Genomic DNA, 22993 nt, shown 5'->3' with positions numbered 1-22993 from the left:
CCCAGACCCCCCCCCAGCCGGGGCAGCCGTGCATAGGGCAGACGGGTGCTGGGGAGCCCATGGCCGGTGGCTGGGCTGCTGGACGAGGGGCACAAGGCGCCTCTGGCCTTCTCAGACATGGCCCCCAGAGTCCCTGTGCCCAGTGGTAGCCGAGCTCCCCAGCAGCCAAGGGCCACGCAGGGACCCCAGCAGGGACTCCCCACAGGAGCCCCCTTCCCCCTGAGCCAGGGCAGGACAGGGCACGGGGGCTGCAGCACAGCCGCTGCGGCTAAATCCCGTCAAAGTCACCCCAAAAGGGGCAGTGCCCCAACAAGTGCTGCTTCAGCTGCAGAGAGGGGAGACGGGTGCTGGTGCCCCACCTGCCAGGAGCCCGGCACCCCGAGGAGCCGCAGCCCCCTGCTGCCGAGCCCCAGCATGGAGCCCGCTCACCTCCCCGCGCCGCCCGGCTCCGGGACGTAGTAGGGGCGAAAGAGCCGCTCGCGGGCACAGAGCCGCATGGAGTTGTGCGTGTGCAGCAACAGCCGCGGGAAGCGGGAGGTGAAGTACTGCACGAAGCCTTCGGGGACGGCGCCCAGCGCCTCCTGCACGTCAGCGGGCAGCTCGTGGTAGTGATGCTTCTGTGGGACAGAGGGCTTGGTGAGGGGCGGCCGGCTCAGCACGCAGCCCAGCTGTGGGGCAGGTACCTTGCCTCGTACCTTGTTCCTCATGGCCCGCAGGAGGTCGCGCACCGAGCCACCCTTGTAGGTGCGGAACTTCCTCAGGTCTGGGGAGAAAGCAGAGCAGAGGGGTGAGTGCCCCGGGAAGCCAGAGCCCTGCAGGAGCCCCTGCCCTGCTCTGCCCTTCCAAGGGCTGCATCTTTATCCCCCTGGATTTTGGCTCCCGGACACCTGGAGGTGCCTCATGGCCAAATGGCACCAGGCACAGAACGCTCCATGCCCTGCGTGCTTCTGCATGGAGCAGGACGGCACCGCGGGAGCCCAGAGCCTGTGCTCCTACCTGTCTGCAGCGGGAGGGAGATGTGCATCCTCCAGTTCGTCCTCACCACCGAGCGGCCCCCCGCCTCCAGTGCCGTCACGATGGGTCCCTCGGCTGGCTCCTTCTCAATGCGGTCACTGACGTCCTGCACCAGAGAGCAGGGACTGGCACTGGTCCCATGCCCGCCCCAGCCAGTACCAGAGCACAGAGCTGCAGGGACGGGGGGGCACACAGCGCATCCAGCATGGGAGGGGATTAGTGCTGACCCCAAACTGGGGGAACAGGGGAACAGCCCTTGCAAAAGTAGCTCAAAATGAGCATGGTGAATACATGTGGGTGTTTCCAGCCCTTTTTCAGACCACCTGCAGCCCACACGGTGCCAGCTGTGCTCAGAGCACACCTACGGGCACTGCCCAGCTGCACTCAGCACTCTCACCTGGAAGAACTGCAGCTGCTTCTCTGCACTCCAGAAGAAGGGGTGCATAAGGACCACGGGGGCCGAGGGACGCTTCTGGGGCTCGCCACTGATCATTGACACAATCAGCTCTCTCGCAATGACCTTGTCTTGAATGCAAAACAGGAGCAAGCACTAAGCGAGGCTGCAGGGAGGACGGGGCACGCGGCACAGCCTGGCATGGGGCGGCTGCTGCCAGCACCGGCCTCCAGGCAGCCTCACCGTGCGCCTCCTCCTGCAGGCAGGGCAGCTGGTAAGTGCCCGCCAGGATGTTGGCCTGGCGCCGCAAGCTGTCCCCGAAGGGGTGCTGCCCTCCCGACACCACGTAGTAGAAGACGCAGCCGGCTGAGAAGATGTCCACGGCACACGTCTGCAAGACACAGAGGGGGAGATGGGACCCTCGCAGCAGAGGGCGAGGAGAGCTTTACACCCACGCCTTTCCATGTGAATGCCCAGTTGTTAGCTACAGCTTTAGCCAGGCAGCAACACCGAGACACCGCGGCGCTGTTGGGAAGAGCGAGGCACGATGGGCTCCTGCCTGCCGAGCTCTCCAGAGCTGGGACGGTCTCTCCCTAGGCCAGCGATGCCCCCAGCACCTCGGGTCCTCATCAGGGAAGAGGTTTTCAGGGACACTGACACAAGCCAGGACTCCACAGCCAGATGAACACAGGAGAGCTGCTGCCGCCTTAAATGTCTGTGCAGGCTGATCCTAGCACGAGGGTACGTGAAGCGCGTTGCCAAAAGCAGCTCGTGCCCTGCCAGGCCCATCAGCAACCAGCTCCCAGCAGGAACAGGATCGATCCCCGGGGCCAAACAGGCACACAGATGTCACCACCACCATGTGCCCCACGCTTCCAAGCACCAGAGCCAAGCGTCGGAGGGCCGCAATGGGGCTGCGGCCTCGCCAGGCCCTGGGCTCTGCCTCTCCACGGCGAAGGGGAGCACAGCAGGAGGCGGCTGCTGCCTTGGCGGTGCGCTCTGCTGCTGCGCTTGGGCTGGCTTTGGCTCTCAGAGCTCTGGTCTTAATTGTGCATCTCAGCGGCACACCACAAGGCTGCTGCAAGCAAGGACGCTGCAAAGAAAGGCTCAAGGAGCACGCTAAGCAGGACGGAGTTGTCCACAGCTCACTGACGGGGTTCTCCTTCGGGGCCTCCTGCAGCACCTCAGGCGCAATCCACCCCTCGGTGCCGGGGATGCCGGAGCGCAGGCTGAAGCTGTGCCGCCCTCCCTGGAGCTTCTTGCACAGGCCGAAGTCAGAGATGACGGCTCGGATCTGCCCGTGGCTATTCGGGACAGAGATGAGGATGTTACAGGGCTTCAGGTCACGATGAACTGCAAGAGACAGACGGCAGCGTTACCTGCAGGCGTGGCCCCGTGCCGCAGGGCTGATGCTGGAGGTGCTGCTGGGGTGAGCGGGGCTGCAGCACATTTCCTGCACACCCAGCCGCTCCCAACAGGACGCTGCCCTCTTACCGATGTTGAGGGAGTGCAGGTGTGCCAGGCCTGACATGGTCTGGTGCAGGACAGACACCGGGTCCAGGCTGCGGCGGTTGAAGCTGGGGCTCTCCACGTACTGGAAACGGGGAGACAGAAAGGATGTGCACTGAGGGCTGAGGGCCCGGGCAAACAAGGCAAGGCTGGGCAGGAGAAGCTCCTCACTAGGCTGACGGAGGTGGAAGATGAGGGTTCAGATGTGCGAGCCCACTCAGAGGCCATCCCGTGCCCAAGGCCCATCTCCAGGCTGCCCAGCGGGCGGCTGCAGCACACTGCCCTCACTGCGCCCTCCGCCAGGGCTCCCAACCAGAGCTGCCGGCTGCACGCCCCCGGCCCCTGCAGGGCCTCAGTAATGGGACGGGTGGAACTGGGAGCCTTCCCCTGGGGACCTGCTGTGTGACGGGGATGGGGCAGGCAGACCTTGAGGTGCGAGGAGCGGGCTCACCTCCTGCAGCGTGGCAGAGCAGAGCTCGATGGCGATGTAGTGGAACTGCTTGTCCCGCTCGGTGCAGAAGTAGCGCACGACGTGGGGGTGCTCGTCCGACTCACGGAGCAGCTGCACCTCGCGGTCCACCAGGTGGAAACACTCGGGCAGGAGGCGCTTCACGGCCACGCTGCGGCCATCGAAGTGTCCCCTGTGTGCAGACCTCCAGTCACGGCAGCGCCCACCACCAGGCACGGCAGAGCCCAGTGCTGCAGAGGCACGGCCCAGATGGGCTCTGGGCGATGCCAGGCTCATCCCTCAGCCCCCTCAGCACGGGAGCAATGCCCGGAGCCACGAGCAGGCAGAAATCTCTGCAGCGAGCAGGGCACCTGGGGTTCAGGTGAACGTTTTTGCAGGAAAACAACGTCCCTGGCTTTTTACTGTGGTTGGCCTGGGGGAAGGCACTGCAGGCAGAGCCATGGGAACTCTCTGGGTCGGTTTGATAAGGGCTGGCTGGGGGGGAGGCGGCAGCCCTCCCACAAACACCTCTGCACTGCCCGGATGCCAGGCGGGGAAGGTGCCTGCTGCAGAGCTGTGCTGGTGGCTGCCAGGCAGCAGTGGAGGCTGAGCAGCCATCCCAGGTGCCACCCACCTGAAGACAAAGGTTCCTCCAGCTCCGTGGCCCAGCACATCCTTGGGGTTAAAAGAAACTTTCCCAACTACGATCACGTCTGGTTCCACATCTGCAAAGACAGGCAGCCTTCAAACTATAAGCGTCAGTCAGTCCTATATGAAGGGCATGCTGTTCATTAACCCCCTGGTTGTTTCCTGGGCCCTACAACTGCCAAACCTCCGCAGCCCATCCCTGTCCAACACCAGTGCTTGCATCTCCACCCCCTCAGCTGCAGCAATCTCCTCTGCAGGGCCTCTGCTCCTGTTTTGGGTGACACCACCTGCCCAGCCTCTCCTCAGCCTCCACGAGCCTCCAAGGTGTGGATTTGTTTTTCTGAGAGGTTCCACATTGTGGAGGAGACATGGGCACTCCCACAAGGGGCTGCTGGCCCGCAGGACAGAGCACCCCTCAGTCCCTTCCCATCCCCACCAGCACGCACCTCCAGCAGCTGCCGGCACAGCCGGCTCCAGGCCGCCCACCCCGTTGGCTGGGTCCTTCAGGTGGGCAGAGGAGCCCGAGCTCTGCGAGTGCCGAGACGCGCGTCCCTGGCTCCCCTCTGGCTCCCCGGGCTCCCCAGGGACGCCCTCGCCAGAGACCCGGGGCGGGAGCAGCATCTCCTCCTGCTGCTGCTGCAAGAGCTGAATTTGCTTCTCCAGCTGCTGCTGCTGCGCCTCGTGCTGCCTCTGCAGTTTCTGGGGCACAAAGAACAAACGGCCTCAGCTGCTGGGAGCCCCACAGAGCCCAGGGCACTGGCACTGCTCCGGCACAAGCAGCTTCCAGCCCCGCAGCAGGCAGGCGGGCGCGGGGGTGAGGAGCCCACGCACCGTGAGGAGCAGCAGCAGGATGCCCCCCCCCAGCAGGGCGCTGCCAAGGATGCCCAGCACCACGTCCCAGCTGCCAGACTCGGGGTACACCTCCACCTGCTCCCTGCTGGCATCGGATGGAGGCTGCCCATCGCTGCTCCGCACGGCCGGCTCCTCCACACTGCTTGGGGCCAGGAACTGCAACACAGGGGGGGTGCTGGGGCTGCACGGCAGGGACCTCCGGGCACTCAGACTCCCTCCCCTCCCAGCTGAGCCCCGAAGCTGGGTGGTGCACAGGACCCTCCTGCACCACCCTGGATGACCCTGACCCTCCTGCGGCCCCGCACAGCCCAGGACCCCCCCATGCAAAGCAGTGACCCAGCAGGGCCCCGCCGCTCACGTTGTCAAACACGGTCCTGGCCGGGGAGCTCCGGGGAATGATGGTTTCTGTCGTCTTCCTCAGGTTCTCCGGGAAGGCTCTAAGCATGGTGGTGTGGACCACAGGAGGCAGCTCGTGGTGCCCTGGGGTGACAGGAAGGCAGAGGTGAGGTGGCCACCACCCGGCCTCTGGGCACAGCTTCAGCCTGCTCATCCGCGTGGTGTGGGCTCGCCAGGCAGCTGTGCTGTCCTGGGGAAGGGCAGCAGGAAAAGCCACGGCTACTGCCTGCTGGCCCTGTCCACAGACAGGATCTGGAGCAGCAGCAGCCAGCGGAGAAAGGCACGGGGCGAGACCCCCTGCCCCCTCAGGCAGCACGTGGCCTGCCCCTCTGGGCCGCCCTGACACCGGCTTCATTTCCAAACACCGCCACAGCCGGGCCTCTGCTGCCCCTCGCTGCAAGCGCGGCCACAGAGCGAGCACCACAGCCATGGGCACGGGAAGCGTCAGGGCCCCTGCACAGCCTGGGGAGGGGTAGGGCTGTGACCCCAGGCAGAGCCATCGCAGTCCCTGGGGATGAACCACAGCCCCTGGGGCCCACCGCAGGTCCGCACCTATCAGCAGCCACTGGTTGCGCATGGAGGTGATGCTGCCCTGCGGGTACTTGACGTCGGTGCTGGGAGTGATCTCGCACTCTCCCGACTCCCTCATGGTCACGTCGTCCGTGGTGGGGCCGTCGATCCTGGCCAGCGTGATGCCCTGCGGCTGGAGGACGGGGTGGTGGGGCCGTGCCACGTGCCAGGACTCCCCCGGCACAGGGAGCCCCCGGGGCAGCGAGGACACTCACCACCAGCGCCACGCTGTCGTGGACCAGCGAGGTCAAGGCGTAGAAGCTGGCCGCGTGCTTCCCCACGTAGAGCGCAGGCCTGCAACACAGGGAAAGCATCAGCCCCCGAGCCTGAGCGGTGTGACACCACCAGGCATCACAGCCAGTGCCCACCGGTGTCCCCAGTGCTGCCCTCGGGCTGTGACACCCATGGGTGCTCTGCCCCAGAATGAAGCCGCCCCTGCCCGGAGCCTCCCCCGCAGGGCCCTGCAGCTGCAGCCCCCTCCCCGCAGCCCCCCGGCCACGTACAGCAGCTGGGTCTTGGTGGCCGTGAAGTCCTTCACGGTCTGGTAGCTCCCCCTGATGAGGTGGATGTCCTGCGAGTGGAAGGTGAGGTAGCGCAGCGTCTCCATGGCCAGGTTGAGGTGGGGGACGCGGCGGAGGCTGTCTTGGTGCCACAGGTAGATGCCGACCACGGGCGAGCCGTAGTTGTGCGCCCACAGGACCTCCCCGCTCTCCTTGTCCAGCGTCACCACCAGCCCGTCCCCGCTGGAGGCGAAGTGTGACATCTCTGGCCAGGGACAGACGGAGCGGGCGCTGCAGGCTGCCGGGCAGGAGCGCTCTGGGGACACCCCACGCGTCCGGCAGCAACCCAGGGCGTGCTCCAAGGGGCACAGTGACCATCCCCGGGCCAAGTAGGGCCAGCCTCGCCAGAGGGGCGCGTGCCACTTGGCACAGAGCCGTGGCCTTTTCGCTGCCATGCAGGCAAGCCCCGGCACGGCAAGGCTGACCCAGCAGCCGCTTTCCCCAGTGACCAGCAGGGCCTGGAGCCGCAGGTGCCTGCCAGTGACTCACTGTAGGGGTAGGACTCCTCGCAGAGCGGCGCCGAGTAGTCGGAGTAGGTGGCGTTCCAGCGCAGCTCCCGTGACTTGGTGTCGTACATGGTGATGACGTACTCTGCAGAGAGAGCAGGGCCGCAGGGTCACAGCGCGCCGCGGGAAGGGGCAGCGGGGGGAACGCAGCGGGGCCAGCCCAGCCCCAGCACGTTGGGGTTACCGAGCCTAACAGCGGGGCAGGCTGCTGGGGAGCCCCAACCTCTCCACTCCCTGCCTGTCCACGGGGACAGCAGAGGTCACGCAGCCCTCCCTGGGCAGCTCGGGTCCCCACGGGGCGGGCAGACAGCACAGCACAGGTAAATGACAAAGTAAGGCTGGCTTACGGGTACGGCCGATGTAGAGCAGGGGACTGGAGGGGCACAGCCCGTCTGAGGCCTCCGTTGAGAGCGTGGTCTGCTTCTCCCCTGACTTGGGGTCCACAACGAACCAGGTGTCCTGCTTCTTCCCTGCAAACAAAAGCACATCGTGCTGTATGCCTCCAGGGCCCCACGCTCCTCTCCTCCCCTGCAGCCACTCTGCTGGGCCTCCTCCCCACCTCACCCCGGGTGGGCCCTGCGGCGGGGCTCTGGTACCTGTGTAGAGCACGCCGTCCGAGCTGCGGCACGGCGACGACTGCACCAGCTCCGGGATGGTGAACGGGAGCTTCTGCAACACAGACACCGAGTGGCAGCGGTGCCAGCACAACGTCCCCCTGAGCTCAGCCCCTGCCTCCTGAGGACGTGCTGCCGCCAGGCTGACACCGCCAAGGTGCCGAGGGCACGCAGGAGCCTCCGAACGCCTCGAGCCTGCCCTGCACTGCCCTGCGGCTCTGCCCAGCCCCGTGAAAGCAGAGAGGGGCGGGTGGGATGCAGGCAGCCCCCGGCCGCACTACTGACCATCAGGCCCTCCTTGTTCTTCCCTCCCAGGATGTACAGGCTGCCATCATTGGGGTCGGGAAGAAACGCCGGTCTGAAGAGAGGAGAGTGAAACGTGAGCCGTGCCCCACTGCTGGGCACACGCCAGTGGCTAAATAGGGGACGCAGTGATGAAACCCCTTCCGCAGCGTGCTCCAGGGTGACTCATATCAGTGCTTAACCCTTCCCAGAAACCTCTCGCACCGGGTCTGGTGCGGGACGTACCGGTCTGCCTCCGCACAGCGCCTCGGCAGTGAGCCCTGCAGCTGCTGCCCTGCCCGCCTCAGGGGGACTCTGCGCTTCCCTCCGTTCCCCCTGCAGCTTCAGAAGGATTTAGGGACTTTCCTCAATTTCCCTCCTATGCTTTTGTGCACAGTGGCACGGAGAGCTCGTGGGCTGCTTGCTGCACGGCTACCCGCTGAGCAGCAGGGAGCAGCTGGCCCTCATCGCGTGAGGTGCTAGCAGAAGGGTGGGTTTGAGACAACGCTATGGCACGGCCTAGAAGTTTAATTTCTCTCAGGTTCTGGGTTCTTGCTGTGAATCTGCTGGGTCACCAGGGCAGCCTTGCTAGTCAGCACCTCCGGCTGCCCCCTGCACAGGCTGTAAGGCCAACAACCTGCACTGTCCCTGCCCCGGCCCTGTGCGAGCCATACTCACTCTGCAACATAAACCGGCACCTGCAGAATGGGATCTGAAAAAGAGAGCGAGACCTGCACGTCAGCAGCCTATTTGCATTTCAGGCCCAGAATAGCCCCGGCCAGCAGCAGGAAATAGCCCCGCAGCAAATGCTCCCTCTGCCAGCAGCCGTGCCTGGGGCTGGAGCCGGACCCGCAGCATTCCCCCGGTGGAGGTGTGCCGCCAGCCCCCACTCGCAGCCCGCGGGCACCCATGCTGCGAGCAGCCCCCGCCGGGCCCATCCTCACCGTCCTTCAGGGTCCACTTGATGTCACCTGTGCTCTTGCTCACTGCGTGGAGGTTCCCATCGAGCGTGGATATGAAGAGCAGCGTTTCGGGGACAGTCACAGCACTGCTCTTGAGGCACTACGGACAGAAAGGGGCCCTCAGGGTGCTGCGGGGCTGGGGACGAGCCCAGGGCCGTGCCCCCAAACTGCTCCCGCTGCTCACCACTGCAGCACCCGGCTGCAGGGAAAGAGCCCAAAGGTCCCTCCTGGCCCCAAGTGAGGGGAGACTTGCCAGGAGAAGGGTTTATTCCTTGCACTGCAATCCCATCATGATTTACAGCCAAGCTTTCAAGGCAGATTTGTACAAGAACCCAAGTACACCAGGTTCTCTCATTTATTTCTTGAGCAGGTATTTCCCAGCCTGTGCTCCTGGACAGAGGCTGTACAAAGAGGCGACAACAACACAGGAAAAGCCAGCCTTCTCCCCAGGAGGTTCACATTTTGTCCACAGACACCGTAACCCAGCTGGAAAAGTTTCAAGAAATTCCGCAAACCAAACAAATCTGAAAAGCACAGCTCGGGAGAGCTTTTGCGCCAGGTTTCTCAACACAGCAGGGTATTAAACCTGCTTGCTCCTTCAGCCCCGGCGACAGGGGACAGCGGGGGGACCACAGCTGCCAGCCGCTGTCCGGAGGTGCTGCGTTGTCCTGGCCGCTGGCAAGAAGCGCGGGCAGGGCCATCGGCTGAGCTCGCGGGCGGCCGTGCCACGTGCCGTGGGTGCTGCGGGTGCCGGGTGCTGCTGACACCGGCTGGGAGCCCCGGGGCAGGGCGGCTCTGTCCCCGCTCCCCTGGGGCTGCGTGCGCGGGGGTGGGTGCGGAGAGGCTGCGCCCAGCCGCGGCTCCCGCTGCCTCCCTGAAGGTGACACCGGCAGCCCCGCCGCCCGCTCCTTCCAGAGGCGAACTGGCCGGGTGACTTTTCATGCCAGAAGCACAAGGGACGCCAACCCAGGCCTTGCGAGGCGCACGGTGACGAGAGCACAACTGCAAACCTGCGGAAAGGGGAGCTGCCACTCCCGCGTGCGGTGCCCACATGGCAAACGCCAGCTCACCCGTGGTGCTCACACAGCGGCCTCGCCCCGTCAGCAAACAGGAGAGCAGCAGGCAAACAGCACAGGGAGAGAAACGGCCGCCGGGAAGGCAGGGCCAGCACAGCGCCTGGGCTCCGCACCGCCAGCAACTGAGGTTGGGGGGCCCAGGGCTCACTGTGGGCCCCGGATGGATTTGGGTTGCTCTGTACATGGCCGTGGGGGAGCAGATGGAGCACGCCACTGCCTCGGCTGCTCCCAAGGGCCTGCAGCTGATGTGCACCCCAGGGCCCTGCACGTCCCCTCCCTGCCTCGTGCCTGCTGCTCATCGCATCCTCGAACACGGAGCAGGCACAGGGCTTGGCCCAAGGACCTGGACAGGCGAAGGAGCAGGAACCGGCACTGCTACATGTGAGCACGTGCCCATGGGGAGGAACTGGCGACAGCAGAGCAGCCACGGCACAGCGGGGCCAAGAGATGCGCTCCCCTGGAGCCCCCGGCTGCTGCAATTCCTCCAGCAGCAGCACAGGCAGCCGACGGGCATCGCGCCGCCCGCCCTGCAGCTGCTGCCCTGAGCACACTTCACAGCCACTCCCCTGCCGTCACCCCGCTCCTGTTTCTTGCCTTTCTTCCTGCTTGGTCTGTAGGTGAGTTCAGAGCCAGCTCCCGCTCTGCCCGGAGGATGGGGGGCAGGAGGAGCAGCTGTTTCCTGCCACCCCTCTCCACCACGGCGCAGGCTCGCCACGTCGGCTCACCCCGGCCTCGAGGGATGGCGAGCGGTTGGCGAGGCCGAGACCCACCGACAGACATCCTCCAGCGAGGGGGCACCAGGCTGCAGCCCAACGCCTCGCACTGAGCTCGCGGCGTGGCCACCTGCACGGGGACCAGAACCGAGAGTGCCAGCCCCGGGGCAGAGCCCTGCAGCCGGCACAGCTGCAGCAGCCCCCGCTCTTTGCTTTGCAGTTTCACCCACCTCTGCTGATTTTGGTGGCAGGGCACCCAACCAAGGGCCCGCTGCCCAGCCCCAGTCCCGCTGCCCACCGCAGGAGCTGCTGCCTTCTCCCCCTTTCTGGGGGGACCCAAACTCAGCCCCCAGCGCTGGCCACCAGCGCAGCCGCTGGGGCTCTGGAGCCATCCCCTGCCCTCGCTCCCGAGGAGCAGCCCCGGCGCACTGCCGGCTCGCAGAGCCCCCGGCCACGGGCGCTGCCGGCAGGACGCAGCCCCGAGGGCAGGAGGGGACGGGCCGGGGGCTCCCGGGGAAGGGCCCCGCGGCGCCGAGCAGGGGACGGCGACCCCACGGTGGGCACCCGGGCTGGCCGAGCGGGTCTGCGGGAGGCAGCGGGCAGGGGGAGGCACCGCAGCCCCGTCCCCGCCGCCCGGCTCCCCAGCAGCGGGCGAGAGCGGCGCGGCCCGGCCGTGCCCCCTCCCACCCCCCGGCTGCCACCGGCACCCCCGGGGGGCGGCACAGGCCGGCGGAGCTCCGCGCACCCGCGGGGTCCCGGCTCCCCGCGGGCTCCCCGCGGGCTCCCCGCAGACCCCGGGCGCTGCCCCCCTCGGGGCCGTACCGGAGCCGTCCCGGGGCCGCCCCCCAGCCCCTACCTGTCGCGGCGCGGCGCGGAGCAGCAGCAGCAGCAGCAGCGCGGCGGGGCCGCCCATGGCCGGGGCACGGCGGAGGCGCGGGGCCGGCCCCAGCTCAGCGCCGCGCCCCGGAGCCAGCGCGGCCGGGCGGGACCAGGATGCGGCTTCCTCCCCGCCGCCCCCCCGGCACGGCTCGGCCCGGCACGGGGAAGCCCGGCCCCGGCGCTCCTTAAGGGGCTCGTCCGCAGGGCGGGAGGGAGGCGCTGGCCCCGGCCCCCCCCCGGGCATCGGTACCCGAGCCAGGAGCTGCCCGTGCTGCCAGCCGGGGGGGGGCATCGCCTCCCGGGGGCTTTGTTGCGGCAAGAGCAAAACTGAACGGGGGCTGATCGGTATTAACGCAGCCTCTTGGTGTGAAGCAATGGAGGGCAGCAGCAAACGCAAATCTCCATCCCAGGAGAGGCACCAACAACAGCACTAACAACGAGCCCTGATTGCTGGGGGTTTCTGTGAACGTCTTTCTATCCAGAAACAAAGTGCGAACTCACTCAGGGTTGTTCACTCTGTAACAAGTAGGTTAGCACGTACAGAACACTGAAACACTCAAACACAGAAAGAATTAATTATCAAACTTTAATTCATAAGACTAATATTACAGAATAAAACAAATAGGATAACCAGTCAAGGTTACACTTAAAAAATCCAGCAGTGCAAATCTAAGACTAAATAGTTGTCATCTCCCCCTCCCCAGAAATAGGCAATAGATTATTTAAAAATACCATAAAACATGGCACTTACATATTTCATTTAAAATAAATCTGCAGTGGACAAAAACATCTAAGACCTTCTTTCTTTGAAAACAAACAGACGAAAAGAAATGAATTGCTCAGAACATGGATAAGACATAGTGAACTTCCATGAGCCACAGAAAGCAAATCCTTGGCTAGAAGGTAAAACGGCCATATGGTTCATACAACACTTGCCACAGCTCTCCTGGTCCCTTTCTTCCTTCTCCCCAGAGACTGGGACGTTAACTGGCAAAGCAAGATGCTAACAACCTAATTCTAACAGGTGGCAAAAGGTCAGAGTACAAAACTTAAAATGAAAACAGTTCCACTGGAAAATAAAGTTACAAAGGAAAAAAGAGTAAACAGAAGAAGGAAAATGTTGAAAACAAACCTTGCTCCACTGAGTTGGCACAGCAAGCGACCGGAGCCTGGGCTCTGCTGAGAGCGCGCCCGTGCCCTGCGGCTGCCCCAACGGCACCCGAAGGGGGCACAGAACAGACACTGCCAACACACAGCACCCGCACGGCGTCACTGCGAGTGGACTGCTGTTCTTTGGACCTTAAAGTACGAAGTGATGGGTACAAACAGCGTCAAGTACGAAATTTAACAGGCTGTGTGCGTGTTGCCAGCTACAATGTATTGCATGCTAACAGTTCCTCTAGCTCTTTTAATTCGGATCACCTCTTCTTTTTCATGATTATCCTTACTTTAGTTACACATTTCTCAGCAAACCGTGTCACTGACGGACATTAACAATTTAATCTTAAGCTTGATATGAAAAACCCGCAAGTAATACAAGATTTCCACGCATGATGCAGTCTACGTTCAAACCCACCCAAGGTTTATTGATGCCCTTTTGTAGTCCTAACCGAATACTGACGCAGGAGCTGCTCACAGAGCGCAGCAGCAGCCGGCAGAAGGAATACCAAAACCTCAACCAGGACAGGAACAGGAACCCCGCAGCAGGGCGCACGGAGAGGTGAACGGATGGCAGGAGGTGCAGCGTTTCAGCTCGCCGTGGGCAAAGGGCTCCGAGCAGCTCTGTAACTGGTTCTTTAACACCGGTGTCCTGGCGGGCAGGTTCTGCTCCTGCACGCCGCTGGCGAGGGCAGTGAGGACAGACTGCCCGGGCACCGGCTGCCACCTCGGCGTGGGGACACCGCCTGCGCGCTGCTGGAACCCGCGTCTGCACGCCGGGTGCTCTGATCAAACACCGGGTGTGATGCTGGAAGGAACAGTACCCAAAAACGGTGCTCACGGGGAGTTACTTCTGTATCCAACAGGGACCTGATCTCCGCAGAAAGGCATCACAGCGTTATTTAAGTGAAATAATCAAACTTTTGCATAGGAATCACCACAGATATTACCATAGACTTCCTATGGAAGAGTACACGTTGGCTCTCAAAACAATCTTCATCAGCCAACTTAAAATTCTGACTGCATTCGCACTTTACTCATAATATTTGTGTCTTACCAAGGACTAACCACCGCATCCTTCCACAGAACCATTTCTTATGGCAAATCTGCTCTGGAGAGCATCACAATCATCAGAGAGTAAAATCCAAAACCAAGAGAGAGGCTAGGGAACGGCTCCCTAGTTAGACAAGCTGTGACACAGTGCAACTAAAGATATTGAATGTTTTCTTAGATGTTAATGATCACTAACACCAAGAATCACCTTGGAAAAATGGGTATATACCAGAAGATATAAAGTTCCATGATTCCAAAAGAGAAAGGATTTTAAAAGCAATGCTAAGTTCAATAGGAAAATTCATGTCAAAGAACTCCCAAGAAACCTACTCAATTAAGCCAACAAACACCAGTTAAAGCGTTTCAGATGAGCATCACCTTCCCGGGTTTTAATTCAAACTTTGCACATAGAACAAAAAAAAAAAAAGAAAATTCCATTTTTCAAATCAAATTCAACTAGAAATTGAAGTACCTAAACAACCATCTTAGTTTATAATGTTCTTTTTTCACATTTAAAGCTGCTTTGTAACCACCACCTTTTATATTCTGTTTCTTTTGAGATGATTTATTGTACCTGGCACAGGACGCAGAGCACTCAGGAGGGAATGCTAAATGCTCACTCCTGCAGTGCTCTGCCTGCCCAGGTGCCCTTCTCACCTCGACAGTGCTCCGGTCAGGTGCGTGCCCTCCCGCAGCAGCAGCAGCACTGCACTCACCCGAGTTATTGCATCGAACGTGGAAGCCACAGCAACTCTGGGGAAGAGTTGGAACTAAGGTACACGTCCTCTCAGGGAGCAAGCCAGCAAAAGAACAGGAAAGGAAAATGGAGCATGAGTGATGTACAGACAGGGCCGAGCAGGTCAAGTAGCAAGTGGAAGCTGATAACCACAGAACCAACAACACTGGCAAGTGCAAAGGTGAAGCCAAGTGACAGAAAGAAACAGTGTCACTAATTATCCTAATATACCATATACATACAATATATGATGCAGTACTGTAGTGCATACACTTCCCACCGGGTACTGAAATGGAAATTTAAGCCTTAACACCAGGATTGGCAATTAGAAAATAACAGGAGTGACAGCTGAAGTTGTAGTTACACCTCCAATTAACGGCTGCCAGCCCCTCTGTCTGCATTCACTCGCCCCGAGCGCTCGGAAGGGGTCGTTCTGGGGAGCTGGCAGCGCTCCTGCAGGGATCGCGCCCGTCTCCGCGCACTCACGTCAAGACACACTGCTGCTGGCTTGTATACAGGAAGGAAATACCTCAAGCTACAAGAGTAACGAGCACACCACTAGTTTATATGTTGGATATGAAACACCTTAGCAGTCGTATTGCATGGATGTGCTAACTGAAAATACAAAACAAAAGCTGCTGATGTTGCCATCAAGAGTCTACAGGTAAACACGCAACCGTAACACACCATAAAATGGACGCTTTTCTGAGTCTCTCAAATAAAAAAAAAATACTCGTTTGGGAATTTGCACCTGCTGAGTTTCAACTGGGCTACTTCAAGGAAAGTGAAAAAAGGACGTGGGATATATTAAGCTCAACTATTCGAAAAGGATATTTCTAAGTGAGCTTCACAAAACGTTGAGCTACTTGTATGAATTAATATCAAACCCACAGTGTTACAAAAAAAAAGTGATCTGTTAGATGCAGGTTTAACACACAGCAAGACTGATTCAGTCTGACTGCACGATACAATCTGTTACGGTTGTGCACCTTTTCAGGACTGAAAGGTCCGTTCAGAAAACCTGAGATAAATGGCACGTTCGTTGCTGAGATGACACAGAGAATATCACAAACCAAAGGCAAGGAGCAGTATTTCAGACAGACCTAGATGCAAGAACTTATTGTAAACTTGAGCAAAAGGAAAGCTGAAAGGTAATTTAAATTTCAAAAGTTAGTTGCTAGATAGACATCCCTCATTTGGTAAGATTCACTGAATGCGATACTTTTAAACTGTCAAATCCAGGTCACAAAAGACTACTGCAGTTATTCCGAATGGGAAATGGCATCGGAGCTTCTCTCTCCCACCTCTGCCCTCCTCCCAACAAAAAACAAGACAGGAAGGTCTCTTTGGTTCGCTTCCTTTGCGAGATTTGTGTTTCTCCTTCCGTGCACTCCCATCAGGCAGCGTTGGCAGCGCACCCTGGAGTTTTTTGTTTGTTTTTTTCCAGTTGGACAGGTGAGTGTCACACCAACGGCTGCAAAACGGCTCCGGACTGCAACACGCACAATCGAGAGAATGCTCCTAAAATGTAGCACCCCAGGCAGGAGGTAAAAAAGGAGCAGGGAGGTATGCACACGAGAGGAAAACAACTAAAGTGGCATGAAATGGGCCAGTAAGCAGCACTGGGGCACGGTGATAACAACACATCCACAGTGGTATTCACCTGCTCCAAACATGCCACCCAGAGTACCAACCCGAGCTGAGAGAGGGGGAGAGAGAGCACACGGCATCTTTGGGTTTAAGGAAACAAAATCAGAGGTTTGCTACCAAAGATTCAAACCTGAAATAAAAGGGCCAGCAGAATATGGCTTACTAAACATCAATTTTGCATACTGTTTAAAGTTTATTATTTAAAAACTGTTTCTGAAATTCTCAGTCACAACCAAGTAACTAAATTAAGTTTAATGCTTGTAACTGAAAGATTATGAAAATATCTGTTTTTGTTCAAACCATGTAAAAAATCCTCGATAATACATTGTAATATTTACTTTTTAAAACTAAATTGGAAGATCAACTCTCAGCAGATTTAAGTGTATTACACATGGTATTTTGTGAATTAAGATTTATTGATTTCCACTGTATTTGCTTTAAATATGGTTGAAGCTGACTGCAGAAAAGGGATGGTGAAATTTAAGTTAAAAGTAAACTAATGGTGAAAGAACATCACCTCTGGCTTCCATCAATGCCTCGTTTATCATATTTTATTAATAAAGTTCCAGGACTATCACATCCAGGGATGTTGGAGGCCTCTCCCAGCAGTGTCCTTAGCTTTGTGTCATTTTCCTGTGCCAGAGGTGAGCGTGCTTTCAAAAATACTGCCACTTTCCCAGCACCGTGTCTTTGATTGCATCAACATATTGAGTTGGTACCCAATAGACCCAGTAGTAAGATGCTTCTGTTGGGCCCAGCTGAAATGCCTGCAAAGTTAAAAATGACAACATTTACATGTGGAAAACAGAACAGCTCATACCAGACAGCCTGGACATGTGTCTTACCCACGGCAGAAATCAAACAAGTCTGCTATACCCATGGCCTCTTTCAAGGATGTTGTATGCACCACACATTTGGTGTGCAATTAAAGGAAATGTTCCTCTGAGAAACAACTGCAAAGAACCAATTAAGTGATGAGCTCTTTCCTTTATCACAGCTGCAACAAACTCTTGGCCAGTTTCAAGAACACGAGGAACTTAAGGAAGACAGAATCTAATGCACCCCCAAAGGTAAGTCTCTAAAAAAATTATGCACAGAGTTAGGAAGCCAAACAGGAACTAAGACAACAAACGTGTTTTCATAAATGAAATCTCAGAATTTTAATTTGTCTATCTAAATAGACAGAATGTCCTATTCTCTTACTTATGTGAGCAGAAATCGGAGAGGAGCGTTACGGCATGCCAATAACCTCTACCCTTGTTTTAGAATGATTTTTGTATCATTTCTGGAAGAGGACATTTTCTTATATCGGTGATCAAAAACCAAATATTTGAGAAAAGACTAGATCAGCTCCTTCCTGCAGACAATGGTTGTAAGGTACAGCATTTTCCCTTTCTTCCCCTAAAGAAAGGGAGCAGACTTATATAAGGAAATTACTTCAACTTCAGAAGTTAGTTACTGCAATTCCTGTAGAGTACATAAAGCAAAACCTCAAAAGAAACAGCCAGTAGAATTAGCACTGCTCTTCTTAAATGTGTTACTTTTCTATAACCAATACCAGTTTTTCAGAAAATTAAGTGTGAAAAAAAATATTACCGAATCAAATCACTTTCCTTTTTAAACCAGCAGCAAGACCTGTTATTTACATAAATAGAACAGAAGCCAGAAATTCAACTAGATATAGGAAAATATCACTAACATTAAGAAATCATGAGTATTTTTAAGAAAGCACAAGTATTTTTACACTGCTGTAACAGTCATGAGATGGAGAATGTTAAATGGCACTACCACTCGTGTGAGACCAGCCCAGAGTTCCATGGAGTAGCAGATATCCCGTACGCCACCCAAAATATTTACATTATGACTGCAGACAATGTTGACATTCCACAACACGAGGCTGGTATTGCTATCAGTCCCAGACTTGCTCTATTTTGAGAGCCTTCCTCCTGCATATTTGCATGAAGTAACTGGAATGATATTATTAATTAAAGTAGAGACATTACTTACCATCATGTGATAATCTTCGTGTCCTTCAATAGGTTCACTCACCACATTTTTAATGGACCCCATGGGTAACTTTTCTGTTCTCTCTACATTAAAATCGATCAAAGTATTATTTCTGAGACACGAGGAAGATGTATGTTATGCTAACATCAAACACCACCTCTGTCATTTCCAAAAGCTCCTCGGGTGTCAGGCTTTCCCACTGGGGTGAACTTTGGGTATCTGCTGCTGAGAGGAACATCTTCCACGTCACCATACAGCCCCCAGCTGGAGCGCTAGGAACATAAAGGAATCCCAAACTGGACCGCACAGATCCCCACCTTTTGATGTCTCTGCAGCACCCTAAGTACTTCAGGGTACCTGATGTGGGCCTTAAATTCAGTGAGGGGAAGTTTCATGTTTCTCCCTAAGGAACTCCACTCGTACCAGCAGGATTGCTCCCATAGTGAAACTCGTCCAGGTGTAAGAATATTCAGGACTATCAAGGATTATACTACGCTCTGCAGAAATGACAAGGCTGAAGGAAGCCGAGGGGGAGAGGCTAGCTAACCCTTTGAGGTCTAGTTCTGGTTTTAACCCGAGGCAGTGCTCAGCTGTCACTATAAGAGCACAGGCAAGGAAACATTCATGGCTAAGTAGGGAAAGAAAAAAAAATTAAAAAAAAGGGAAACTGAAAGAAAAAAAGATGACTACAATTAGGTGATAGACTAAGGTCAGCCAGCCAGAAGCAACCAGCAAGAATGACACGGTGTAGTGTCCAGAGGAGATTTTCTGTCTCAGTTATGTCCCTGCTTCTTTCTGAAGACCTAACTCCAAGAAGCTTCCTTTCAGTTCCAGCTTTCAGTGTCAGCCTAAAATTACCTTCTTGCACATAAGACAGAAAAAAACGTAAACTGAACAAAGAATTCCTTAGCTCTACATAATTAATTCTTGTGAACCAGGAAAAAATCCACCTCCTTAAAAAGGTGAACAGGGAGATAAACATACTCAGTCTGGGCTGTAAAGACAAATATTCTTTATCTCAGTGCCGTAACTAAGCTGACTCTAAACTATCCCTGTGAGACTTGCAACTCCTTCACGGAGTGAAATCCTGCTTTGCACTCATTTATCACCCCACAATTGAATTACTTCTCACAACATCTCAGCAACAGGCCAATCCATACTACCGATGACTATATGAAATGTACACAGAGCAGCTGAGAAGCACGTACCCTTGTCAGCCCTTAGGCTACAAAAACGTACAGTGTGATGTGGGAAGCAAAGGGAGGCTGTCTATGGGATAAATCAGGTGCAGTTTTCCAAGACTGCCAAGTTAAAAAGAAAAAAAGAGCCACAACAACAAAAACTATGTTAACAGCTACTTGTGTTTATTCTGGCCCTTATGCGCTGGCATCTACCAGGAGTTTCTCAGAGCAGGAAGTTTCCCTCTCACCAGCAGCCAGCAATTATAACCAGTCCCTGAAGGAAGCAAGCTGCTGCTAATTTGGGGAAGCAGGGAAACAGGTTATATTAAAGACAGAGGACTATTAAGAAGAATCAAATTTCAAAGCTTAAGAAGCACTGATCTGGAACACTTCAGAAATACTGAACTTGAAACTGGTCTAGAAGGTGAGGGAAAAGGATTAATTACCTAAATACTACTCACGTATTTAGAACACATTATCAGTAAGAAAAAACCAACACGTGCCCAAGCTATAGAGGAAAAAATGCAGCATCCCTGTCGCTTAGCCTAAGAGATCTCACTGTGATTTGTACCAGTGGAGATTTTAAAGACAGAAAACCCTCGAGTTCACAATCAAGTCTGCCCTACATAGGAAAGGTCAAAAACTTTTGAGATTTCTGCTTACTTTGGAAATAACGTAGCAGCTGGAGGTGCCATCCAAAGCTAACATTACCATCCAATTAGGTTATTTTACTGGGACAGCGAGCAAGCACTTCTATTCTTCTTGCTCATCAATATAACACTGCCCCATCCTGGTCAAACTAAAGGCTTCCTTTGGAGGCAGGGGGTTTATCTGAGACGTCCTCAGCAATGCACGTTATCACCACAGCACTGTCAGCTCTTCCTGGCACCGCTCAAGACGGTAAACTGATTCCTCTGCACAGCAACACATGCCATAGTTTCTGCAGTTGTACATCACTGAAACAAGACACCCAACTGATTTTGGTTGGAAGGACAAATAACGACAGAGATGCCAGCACTCCTACTCTTATTCCCAGCTCTACGATTCTCTTTTGAGTCGCAGCCAAGTCATTGAGCCGCTATGTGATGCTGGCATCAAACCAATGTTTATGAAGTACTTTCGAGATACGTTAGAAATGCCAAATATTGTAATTTATATTTGGACCTATGAATAGCAGATTGGAACGTCAGTCTACTGGCACAACTGAACTCATGTTTTCCAAGAACAGAAATAAAATATCAACCAATATTCGATAATACGAGAGAACGGCATTTGAGAAGCAGCAGCAAAATTTAGTTCTCAGGTAATAAAATAACAATATTATTCCCCGAACACAATTTAATCACATCAGAAACTTTCTAGCTCACACAATTCACATATACACCAAACATTAATTATTCATCTCAGAATCTGAGTCGCTCACCTTTTGTACCAATCCATAGCTGGTCTTGCTCAAGTTTGAAGGTCAATCTTACTTTCCCCCCTGATTTGTTGTACATGCCAGATAATGGCACTGTTGGCAGGCGCTCCTACAAAAAAAGCAACACAGCAAGGCGCGGTGAAACACTAACAGGAGAAGGCTTGTCCTTTTGGTTTTTTAAGCATAAGGATGATCTGATTTCCCAGTTTTCTACTAAGACAAAAAGGAGAGGTAAAGCCATCAAAGAAAGGTCTCAGGCCATAGAAAAAGCCCTCTTTTTTCTAATTGCAACAACGTCTCAAGTACTCATTTACTGACCTGAACGCCTTTAACAGAAGGCATCACATCATCGGGTTTTCCTTTATCCAATACTTTTCTGTGTTGCTACAAGGTAAAAGCAGAAGTTAGAATTTACAGAAACACCAGAGAATTGTTCACGTTACTTCTAACACGCCCTGAGCTGACCATCACCCAACAGCGCCAGGAGACAGTTAAAAACTATTCAGTCACTATCACACGGGAACAGTTAATTTTCAAAGTTAACGAGCACTTCCTAGGAGAGTCTAAACAAATTATATAGATGAATAAAATCCCAATACGATGCAAAGGGTAACGACCTTCGTAGAATTCACGTCTACACTGTATGTATACAAAGCCCACGCCTCACTCTAGCGTCGTACATGCTGAATCACATCGGTGGCATTTGGCAAGACAGTTTGAACAGTCAAGTGTTACATTCAGTGAATGGCAGAAAACCCTCTACATCTGACAGTGCAGCATACCGCAACACAGCAGCAAACCAGGCCAGATTAGAGCAGTAGTAACTAAAGAAAACATGCTCAGAGCTCGTAAGTTGCTGAGTACCTTTAAACAATGATGGAACTTACAGTGAACGTGAACTATGATAAATTACAGAGAAACAAAAGCACGTCTCATAAAGGTTGTAGATCAACGATGCACGTTTTAATTTTTATTTAAATTTATTTTGAGAGGGGCTGGTAACACCTTGAGCTGAAAATCCTTTATCAGCCCACTGTGCTGCAGCACAGCTGCCAAAACAAGCCTGGCTGCACCGTGCTTTGCTTCCTATTAGGAGGCAACGCTTCGACGCGAGAGGAGCATTCAGCAACCATGCACCCTGCAGTGCTTGGGAAGCTGAGGGAACTGCTCTCTTGGTGTCCATTTAGAGGCAGTTTTTGGAAATCAAGTTCTTTTGTGTCTACCAAAATTAGTTAGGTTTTGGATATAATTAATCTTGGCTGCGTTTGAGCTAACAACCACGAAACGTTTCCCTTATTTAACATTTCTGCCCGAAGTGCCTGGCAGCAGCACAGGGGGTGTCCTCAGCGCCAGGCTCCGCTGGGCCGGGCATCTCTCTGCTGTGAGACCCTCTCCACGCTCGGCTGTCCCAACCAAAGCCCCTGCCCTGCTCCGAGGGCCCCACGGCGGCCGCAGAGCCCCACAGGAGAACCACCCGAGCCCCGCGGCGCTGCCCCCCGGGCTCGCGGAGCCTCCCACAACCTTCTGCCTGCAGAGCGGCTCCTTCTTGTTCTCCTCGGCCTTGACCTCCTGCTGGGCGGCCTCCTTGGGCGTGTTGACCGCCAGCACGTCGTTGATGGTGGAGCCCACCACCATGATCTTGGCTCCGTTCGTCACCTTGATCTCCCGCAGCGTCTTCTCCTCGGGCAGCAGCCCCTTGAACATCACCTTCTGCATGGCGGGCGGGAGGCCTGCGGGCGGGGCAGGGGGGGGGTTACCGGGGGGCCCGGCCACCCCGAGGGGCTCGGGGCCGCCCCCACCGACCTGTGAGCGAGTGGATCTCCTGCTTCAGGTCGGCGCCGGTGCCGTCCAGCCGGACCTTGACGTCGTACTTGTTCTTGTTCCAGATCACCTTCAGCTCCACCAGCTCCTCGCTGCCCTCGGCCGCGCCGCCGTTGCTGACGGAGGCCGGGGGGAGCCGGCGCCCCTCGCCCTGCGGGGAGCCGCCCTCCCCCCCGCAGCCTCCGGCCTCCGCCTCCATGGCCGGGCCCTCGGCACCTGCGGGAGCGCACGGGAAGGGACGGGACGGGACCGGCAACCGGGTGCGGCACCGGGCGCGACGGCGACACCGACACCGACACCGACACCAGCCCCAGCCCCAGCCCCAGCCCCAACCCCCGGCCCCGACTCCGGCCCCCGGCCCCCGGCCCCCGGTCCCCGGCCCCCGGCCCCGCCCGGCCCCGGCGCCCCCCGGCTCCCCCCGCCCCGGTGCCGCCCGCTCGTACCTGGCGCGGCGGCGGCCATGATGATTGTGTACAATCTGCCGCGGGGCACGCCGGGAAGCGCCCGCCGCGGGGAGCGCTGGGGGCTGGGCCGCGCCGGCACC

General features: G+C 56.4%; 2 protein-coding genes across 2 annotated transcripts; both read right to left on the bottom strand.

Annotated features, from left to right (window-relative positions):
* Positions 1-425: 425 nt before the first annotated feature.
* On the bottom strand, positions 426-11457 carry ERN2 (endoplasmic reticulum to nucleus signaling 2). Its single transcript, XM_032197731.1, has 22 exons — positions 11401-11457; positions 8738-8855; positions 8472-8505; positions 7797-7869; positions 7494-7566; positions 7245-7367; positions 6881-6982; positions 6335-6596; positions 6047-6125; positions 5814-5964; positions 5224-5345; positions 4845-5021; positions 4460-4712; positions 4000-4090; positions 3369-3558; positions 2903-3002; positions 2562-2761; positions 1652-1799; positions 1412-1539; positions 997-1120; positions 696-763; positions 426-617 (listed from the first exon to the last, which is right to left on the bottom strand). Exons 1-22 carry the CDS (start codon positions 11455-11457, stop codon positions 426-428), a joined length of 2865 nt encoding a protein of 954 aa, XP_032053622.1.
* Positions 11458-14135: 2678 nt separating this feature from the next.
* On the bottom strand, positions 14136-22948 carry UBFD1 (ubiquitin family domain containing 1). Its single transcript, XM_032197486.1, has 7 exons — positions 22893-22948; positions 22432-22665; positions 22150-22358; positions 20947-21012; positions 20632-20737; positions 18028-18110; positions 14136-16787 (listed from the first exon to the last, which is right to left on the bottom strand). The coding sequence occupies exons 1-7, from the start codon at positions 22909-22911 to the stop codon at positions 16677-16679; spliced, it is 828 nt and encodes a 275-aa protein (XP_032053377.1). The 5' UTR covers positions 22912-22948; the 3' UTR covers positions 14136-16676.
* Between the last annotated feature and the right edge of the window lie 45 nt (positions 22949-22993).

The sequence above is a fragment of the Aythya fuligula genome, chromosome 15, assembly GCF_009819795.1.
Source record: "Aythya fuligula isolate bAytFul2 chromosome 15, bAytFul2.pri, whole genome shotgun sequence".
Classification (NCBI taxonomy): Eukaryota; Metazoa; Chordata; class Aves; order Anseriformes; family Anatidae; genus Aythya; species Aythya fuligula.
Note: the sequence above shows the minus strand (reverse complement) of the source record. Positions and strands in the feature narration are given on the sequence as shown.

Excerpts from the sequence above, each read along its gene's own strand:
- ERN2 (XM_032197731.1), bottom strand. The coding sequence starts at position 11,457 with ATGGGCGGCCCCGCCGCGCTGCTGCTGCTGCTGCTGCTCCGCGCCGCG. Across the intron at positions 8,506-8,737 it reads CAAGTGGACCCTGAAGGACG|ATCCCATTCTGCAGGTGCCG; the intron begins GTGAGGATGGGC and ends TCTCTTTTTCAG. Across the intron at positions 764-996 it reads CTCCCTCCCGCTGCAGACAG|ACCTGAGGAAGTTCCGCACC; the intron begins GTAGGAGCACAG and ends CTTTCTCCCCAG.
- UBFD1 (XM_032197486.1), bottom strand. Across the intron at positions 20,738-20,946 it reads CTTCTGTTAAAGGCGTTCAG|GAGCGCCTGCCAACAGTGCC; the intron begins GTCAGTAAATGA and ends CTTTTTTTGTAG. Across the intron at positions 18,111-20,631 it reads GCTATGGATTGGTACAAAAG|AGAGAACAGAAAAGTTACCC; the intron begins GTGAGCGACTCA and ends ATTTTAATGTAG.